At 40.9% G+C, this 7,748-nt stretch overlaps 2 protein-coding genes across 2 annotated transcripts; both read right to left on the bottom strand.

The window, feature by feature from the left end:
- Positions 1-45: 45 nt before the first annotated feature.
- ran (RAN, member RAS oncogene family) lies at positions 46-3,650 on the bottom strand. Its single transcript, XM_086136605.1, has 7 exons — positions 3,537-3,650; positions 2,696-2,742; positions 2,523-2,607; positions 1,012-1,137; positions 745-932; positions 494-664; positions 46-426 (listed from the first exon to the last, which is right to left on the bottom strand). Exons 2-7 carry the CDS (start codon positions 2,729-2,731, stop codon positions 382-384), a joined length of 651 nt encoding a protein of 216 aa, XP_085992731.1. The 5' UTR covers positions 2,732-2,742; positions 3,537-3,650; the 3' UTR covers positions 46-381.
- Positions 3,651-4,783: 1,133 nt separating this feature from the next.
- Positions 4,784-7,703, bottom strand: LOC147208512 (NADH dehydrogenase [ubiquinone] iron-sulfur protein 8, mitochondrial-like). The gene is made up of 7 exons (XM_086136586.1): positions 7,637-7,703; positions 6,820-6,868; positions 6,677-6,736; positions 6,502-6,591; positions 5,896-6,068; positions 5,665-5,793; positions 4,784-5,184 (listed from the first exon to the last, which is right to left on the bottom strand). The coding sequence occupies exons 2-7, from the start codon at positions 6,866-6,868 to the stop codon at positions 5,053-5,055; spliced, it is 633 nt and encodes a 210-aa protein (XP_085992712.1). The 5' UTR covers positions 7,637-7,703; the 3' UTR covers positions 4,784-5,052.
- Positions 7,704-7,748: the final 45 nt, after the last annotated feature.

The following is a 7,748-nucleotide window of genomic DNA, read 5'->3' as shown; positions in this document are numbered from 1 at the left end:
CCCTACGGTGACAACGGTCAAAAGAAACAAAAAAATCTGAGCATGTCTTGAGAACATCTTTATTCAAACTTTCCTCCCTTAGTGCCTCCAACACACCGTACAACAGCATTGCAAGCTATCTAAGTGCAGTGGATGGTGCCCAACGAAGAGAAGCATGTTGTCATGCTAATAACACTAAGGTGGTTGGTGTCTATACAGTGAAATTGAACAGCAACTTATTCCCACCAGGATTTTCTTTTCCAAACCGAGTTTTAAAATAAAGCAAAGGAAAAATAAAAATAAAAAAAATTCTTAAGGGTTTTTACAGTTATGGGGGCAAAATTCCAACAACTTGACTTCCACAGAGTGGAGGGAGAGGAGACTAGTAGACTCTGGAACATGTTAGAGGTCATCATCTTCATCTGGGAGCGCTGTTCTTGATGCAACCTGGACAAAACAATTAGATGAACGATCTTCTGAGGTTGACAGTAGAAATCATCCATATCTAACTTACTTGAAGCTCCTCCTCGTACTTGGCAGCCATGGCTGGGTCCATTGCAACTTCTGGGGGAGCGAGAGCAGGCATTGCCACAAACTCCATGTTGGGATCTCCGGCTAATTTCTTTGCGAGCCAAAGGAAAGGCTTCTCAAAGTTGTAGTTACTCTTCGCAGAAATGTCGTAGTACTGTAAAGATAGTTGTCAAATATATATAATTCAGGATCCACATGGCTTACATATGACGTGAAGATATTTGAAAATATTACCTGCAGGTTCTTCTTGCGGTGAAACACAATACTTTTGGCTTTGACTTTCCTATCTTTGATGTCAACCTTATTGCCACAGAGCACAATGGGAATGTTTTCACAGACACGCACCAGGTCACGATGCCAATTGGGCACGTTCTTGTAGGTGACTCGTGAAGTGACGTCAAACATGATGATTGCACACTGGGCTGTGGGAGAGAACCGTTTGTTTAGGTTTGCTTGAAAGCAAGTCTACTTTTGTTTTTAATTCATTTTAACGCCAGTCACCTTGAATGTAGTAGCCATCTCTCAGGCCTCCAAACTTCTCTTGTCCAGCTGTGTCCCACACATTAAACCTGATGGCGCCTCTATTGGTGTGAAAAGTCAGCGGGTGCACCTCCACCCCCAGGGTAGCTACATGTACAAGAGAGAATACAGATATATACACATAGTCATCATGACCACTAATCAGTTTTTTCAATTTCCGACCACAATTCTGCAGCCATATTGTAACATGGACTATTCTGGACCTTTCGGAGAAGCGTTTCCCCACCTATTTTGAGACTAGACACATCACCAAAACAAAGGTTACATGGGTTAATGATGTACCGCCTGCCACCTAGTGGAAGAGCATTTAATAGTCCTGCTCTACTTTCAAACTTGGCATGTATGCCAAATGCGTGATGTCATGCATGCTTGACATCTTCAGCAGTGAAAGGAGGGTTCTAACCTCCATTTATAGCTGCATGCAAATAAGAACGGAGATGGTGCTTATGATTGTGTTGTTATTCTTGTTTTATGTAATGTTTTTGAGACTGTGGACCCTGGAGAATGACATTTTGATCCCATTTCATATATTCTGCCCACAAATGCATACCATCCAGCAAATACTTCCCCGCGTAAATGCACTAAGCTGGACCATTTACCACTGCACACTGGTTGGTAATCATTGGTTTCAAGCAGTGGGTCCAAACCGTTTACACCAAGTACCACCTTAAAAATGACTTGACTATCAAAGCTATGACCAACATTGCAATGCAGCAGTATAGTAGCACCACAAGTAAACCAAAACGAGGGAGAGGTCTTTGTTAGCCACTGGAACATTATGCACAGTTTGAGAATTGAGGGAAAACTCATTAAATATTTCAAAAATTAAAATCTGTATTCAAGTAATTTTTGTATTAAAGTACATTACACAATCTATACCTAAATAATTGAATACAAAAAATTCTGAAACGTTACACACACAAACTCAAAAAAGGTTACTGATATTTGACTTTTGGGTGAAATTTCAGGACAAGCCTGAAATGCATTCAACCTTTTGCAGGTGAACTCGATGTGAGAGCTTCTCAAATGGAACGGCCTGCACTTTTTCCAAACCTGCATCCTACTGAAAATCTGCGGGATCAGCCGAGTCGCCGTGTAGAGCCCTGAACCTCTGCACCCCTGAATTTAACTGAGCTGAGAGCTGCTCTTCAAGAAGAGTGGGATGCCATGCCTCAGCAGACAATAACTACATTTTCCATAAATTTCAAAGCCAAATATCCCTAACTTTTTTGTGAGTAGTGTACATTGTATTTTAGTTATATACAACTGTTTGTGTGTGTTTGTTTTGGTTGACTATGGCGTTCACTTAAACACAATAACGATTTTATCTTTTTCAGTGTTAGATAAAAAAAAAAGCTAAAGTGGCCCTCATTTTGTATTTAGATTGCAAACAGACAATGGAAAAAATATAACTGTTTACACGGGTTGTTTGCGTCATGTAGTTGGGTGGTTTTCTTTTCAAAAGCACTCACCAACATATTTCTTTTCAAACTCTCCTGTAAGATGTCGCTTCACAAAAGTTGTTTTACCGGTGCCTCCATCACCCACCAGAACAAGCTATCAAAGAGACAAAGCAGTTGTAACTGAATTAATTCATCTTTACACCCCATGTACGATAAAGATGTGAAATGGCTAATACACGTACCTTAAATACGGCCGCTGCAGATTCATCCAGGGACATGTCTGCGAAAACTAGGAAAACAAGGCGGGATTATTTGCACGTTTGTACCCCATCCTCAGCTTCATGCTGAGATCGCCAGGAAAGAATGCGTTGCGCCAACAACAATGGACTCGAGACAAAATGCACACCCCGCTCCCCCGCCATAAAAAACGAATATATATATTTTCTTTTATGGAGCTATTTTCTAGATGACGCCCGATCACGTTACAGCGCCCGGTTCTAGTATGTTCCATCGTAGCCTAGCTCAACTTTCGACTTATGCACTTTAGCCAATTAAAGATTACGCTATGAAAACGTGGAAGAATTAAAAACGACCACAATCGAGTTATCCGGCTGACGCGCGTGTCTTTTCTGTGAGCCATTCCAACGCGCAAGTCCACTTTTGCCGAACAATCGAAGTGGAAGAGACTACGAAATTTCAGGCCGTAGCAGAAGTAGGACAACAAAAGGCTCACCCCTTAATATCGAAGGGGGATGATTGGATCTTAGCACACGTCTTTTTTATCCTCATGATGTTTAAGCGAACAAAGCAACGATAAAACATTCAAATTCGGTTGCTAGTCCCTTAGCACGCAGCATGGGCGCCATTATTTTAACGCCATGCTAACATGCTAACCCGGCTAGCATTTACACAAACGGCCAACTGAAAAATATTCCATTAGCAGCACGAAGAACGACCGACAACGCCACACAGACCCTGAGCGCGCACATTTATATTTAGCGGCCGGTTAAAACATACGTCAGAGATTTCTGTGAACACCTCAAACGTGGAGAGGCCCGCTAGGGAACGAGAAGGCAGACTTACCAGTGGAGCTGCGAAGCAAGGAAAGAGTAAATGGCTGCGTACGCGGGAGATTCAGCGTGGACTATGAGTCAGTTTCCGCCCTTATCACGTGACCAACACAGCGGCAAAACTCCCTCCAAAGGCAGCAACGAAGGTTGTTGTGACGTCATTGTCCTTTCGTCCACTTCGTTTATGACTTGAAAATTAAGTAGACGCCGTTGCATGTGACGCTTGGACGTATTTTTTTATTTTTTTTGTTGGGGGGGGGGGGTGTTTAGGGAATTTAAAAAAACAGGGCAACGTTGGTAGGGCCCTTCAGAATATTTCAAATCACACACACGCGCACATACACACGCACACACATCTGTATCTCTATACAGTACTGTATTTATATATACAGTATATCTATTTATATCCATCTATCTATAGTGTGTGTGTGGGGGGGGGGCAATGTGGAAAATGGCTCCCAAGATGTCTTGATAATTTTATGAATCTTTTTGAAGTTTGAATTGTTCAAGAACGATGGAAGGAGAAGCAAGGCGAAAAAGTATCAGAAATAATAATTCTGGTGCAGAGTTAACATGTGGCAATACAGTACTCTTAACCATTCACACATCACAGAAGCAAAATATCCTTCCAAAGACAAACTTTTTTTTGCCGTTTCATGTGATGTTACATGCTCTTTTGGGGGCCGGTAAAAAATAATGAATTGTGAATGGATGATATGTCTCTACAAATACATCAGAGAAAATATACCTGTACTTATTTTTGTTTCACCTAAGAACAAAGTTGACAATGCAATAACATATGATCTGGTGAGCCCATAAAAAATAAAGTAAATCATAGAACCTACAAAATGTTCATAATATATAATGACACACATTACCTTGTTGTGTCGCACCTTTTTCACATAAATTTAGTTTGGCCATTAGATTTTATTGAAGTACATTTTCCAATGTATCTTTATTCATCCATTATATGTAGTGTACTGTACATCTTATCCTCAGTAGGGTAGTATTTGTTTAAAAATGTAACCCTATAAAACTACAAGGTATAAATTTTTCAAAATGTGTAATTTTTTTTCCACCATCAACCTCTTCTGAACTTCTAAAACAATCATATAGCCTTAATTTAACAATATTTCAAAATTAATTAATATGATCCATTGGCAGTCACTGTCCATAAAGCATAATATGAATAAATATTTTTCTTTTTAATTAAGCTAACTGCAGATCACTAATAAACAAACAGTAAAATAAATACTGCAGTCAAATTTTGAAAACCTACTTTATTTCAAGATTTTCATGGCATCGGGAAAAATACAAACATAATGGTGCCTCCAAGTCGTGGCTGTAAAACAAACAAAATAAATGTTATTTATTCTTGTAGCTGGAAACACGTGCAGATACGACAGGCTATAGCTGGACTTAGGTGAAAATGTTTGTGATGCAACAGTTGCTGATGCACTGCAGGATAAATGATATTTTCATGGTGGACACACACAGAGAGCTTGGCCAGGCAGCTACACCCGAGCAGTCTATCTGTACAGGTAATCAGCTTGGATATTGGCTGCAATCTCAGCCTCCCATTTGTCTCCATTGTTAAGCAGCTTCTCCTTGTTGTACAACAGCTCCTCGTGTGTTTCTGTTGAAAACTCAAAATTCGGACCCTTGGGGAAGAACAGAACAGCTGTAAGTCTTCAACTGCTTTCCATGTATGGACTAGAAGATTTAACACGCAAATATGCTAATGTCAATGCCTGCGTTTACATAATTTCCTTGTCTAATAATAGCCAATTTTCACTATCGACCGATCAAATTCAAGGGCAACATCAAATTCTACCTGAGAAAATACAACTCTCATTTTTGATTGACAAAGTCAAAGACATTCAGGATTAACGGCAGCAGTTCAGCGCTACATCACACACATCACACTGCTGTTTCTAACACAGATGGACCAACTATCTAAAACACCTTACAATATGACTGCCACAACAACTAGAAATGAATAGTCATAATCGACGACCCTGTATTCCCTACCCAAACTGAGCATCTCTTATTTTTACAGTTTGACTCGACTTTGGTACTAAAACTTGCTCGATTTTGCAAATGTACCTCATCATATTTCATATAAGCTGTAAAGTTCCCACCTCAACAATGGCATCCACAGGGCAGGCTTCCTGGCAGAAACCACAGTAGATGCACTTGGTCATATCAATGTCGTAGCGTGTAGTCCTTCTGCTGCCGTCAGCTCGAGTCTCAGCCTCAATGGTGATGGCCTTTTTAGAAAAGGAAAAAAAATGTTGATGTCATTCATGAATTTCTGAATTCAAATTATAAGGAAACACTACGGGTACAAAACTGTGTATGATCATGTTCACCTGAGCGGGGCAGATGGCCTCACAAAGCTTGCAAGCAATGCAGCGCTCCTCCCCGCTGGGGTAGCGACGGAGGGCGTGCTCCCCACGGAAGCGAGGTGAGAGCGGACCTTTCTCAAAGGGATAGTTGATGGTCGCTGGTTCACGGAAGAGGTAACTCATGGTCATACCCAATCCTGAGGGAACAAGGGTCACCCAGCAACATAGCAGTCAGGGTATTATACCATCAAGAGTGGAGAGTCCTTTAGAATTTGCAAAGAAATGCTGTCTCTGAGCCCAAATAGTTTGAATTAAATAGGCCATGTTATGTAAAAGTTACTTTTCAATTGCTTGTAGACAAATAGCTGGGTCTCTGCAGTGCCTGTTCACCCAGCAAGTGAACAACCAGGTAAATATTTTGTTAGCTTGTTCATGGACAACAGAAAACATCCACTGCACAGCACCATATCCAAAGGAGCAGCTTCAGCGACATCCTGCTATCGCTGCCCTGCTCCACAGACAGACTGAGGAAAAATTTCCTTTCCCGTTTTTAATCTTTCTAAATACAATTCAAAAGGTTTGTTTTATTTTTTAATGGGGGAATCAAGTTAGCATATTGGGATATGAAACCTCTGAAGAGTTCAGTCCATAGTAGAGTCGTTGCAGCACGGTCAGTGATGGACTTGAGGTCTGTCGGCTGCTCCACAGCATTAACATACTCTGTAATTAGTGAAAGGCATTTAAAACATGGTGTGATACAGATGCAATACTGCACATGAATCTGTTAGCTGGTTGAAGGACTTACTGAAGCCACTGCGTTGCACACCGACGCTGAAGGGACGTACACTGGTGCATCCCAACGTGCCTCAAACACAAAAAATGGTTTCTGAGTCAAATTAATTATGTCTTTATTTGTACTTAAGAATGTAACAGTTGAATAGGCAGTACCTGTCTTGGAGTAGCAATAGAGAAGACGTAGCCCCAGGGAAGCAGACATCTGAAAAGCAGTTTTAAATAACACCTTGGCTGCGTTTGGAATCATTCAGTCACTCCCTCCTCATTATATTGGGATTTATATACAGTATATACTTCACTCATTAGCCAAGTAAATAAATACTTTTGGAACACTACTCGGGTGCACTATTAATTACTTATTAATTACTTTCCTGACACAACTCGCACTGTTGTGGCAGCGCCACCTGAAGGCAATCCCTGATTCTACGCCAAAATGGTGCCGCGTTTAAGGTACGTCCGAAGAATAGTGGTAAACGTATTGGAAGCATTCACGTATTATTTCTAGAGCCTCGGCCACAACATTGGACTAATCACTGTGCCCAGTCTTTAACTCGCTAAATGTGCTCCACCATGGCAAGGCTAAAGCCACCGAAGTATAATCTAAAATGTCGGATCAGCTCAATTATATGAACGCACTTGCAAGTTAAGTAATCATGCGCACATTGAGCTCATTCTTGTTGAACAAAAATAATAATTAGGGCACGTTTCAGAAAAAGGAGAGTGGTTTACTTGTACGATTGCGCATCTGACGTTTGATTAACACTTGCAGACATCATTCACCTATTTATCTGACAAGCTAACATAACAGCTAATTTAGCAAACTAGAGGACAAGCTCAAAAAGCACTGGACGTCTCATTTGTTCTTGTAGCTCAAAAGAGTGGTTATTAGTCCCTCGACAGCTGATGACTTTCTCCGAATGAACAAGCGCTAACTCATATGTTGCGTATGTTGACCTTTGAAGAAGCTTACCTCTGCTGTCTGTTGAGCTCCTACCGGAAGACAACGTTAACTGTCATGCGCACTGCAGGCTAAGATGCATTTCATGGCCCTCGGTAATTTGTACTTTATTTGAGACTCGCAA

Source organism: Hippocampus guttulatus, chromosome 2 (assembly GCF_054856545.1).
Source record: "Hippocampus guttulatus isolate MCC_2025c chromosome 2, RoL_Hgut_1.0, whole genome shotgun sequence".
NCBI lineage: Eukaryota > Metazoa > Chordata > Actinopteri > Syngnathiformes > Syngnathidae > Hippocampus > Hippocampus guttulatus.
The sequence above is the reverse complement of the archived record's forward strand: the minus strand, read 5'-3'. Positions and strand labels throughout refer to the sequence as shown.

Coding starts and splice junctions, on each gene's coding strand:
- ran (XM_086136605.1), bottom strand. CDS start 2,731: ATGTCCCTGGATGAATCTGCAGCGGCCGTATTTAAG. Junction 2,608..2,695: donor CTGCAGCGGCCGTATTTAAG/GTACGTGTATTA, acceptor TCTCTTTGATAG/CTTGTTCTGGTGGGTGATGG. Junction 665..744: donor ACCGCAAGAAGAACCTGCAG/GTAATATTTTCA, acceptor CTATCTTTACAG/TACTACGACATTTCTGCGAA.
- LOC147208512 (XM_086136586.1), bottom strand. CDS start 6,868: ATGTCTGCTTCCCTGGGGCTACGTCTTCTCTATTGCTACTCCAAGACA. Junction 6,737..6,819: donor CTATTGCTACTCCAAGACAG/GTACTGCCTATT, acceptor TTTGTGTTTGAG/GCACGTTGGGATGCACCAGT. Junction 6,069..6,501: donor ATGGACTGAACTCTTCAGAG/GTTTCATATCCC, acceptor TTGTTCCCTCAG/GATTGGGTATGACCATGAGT.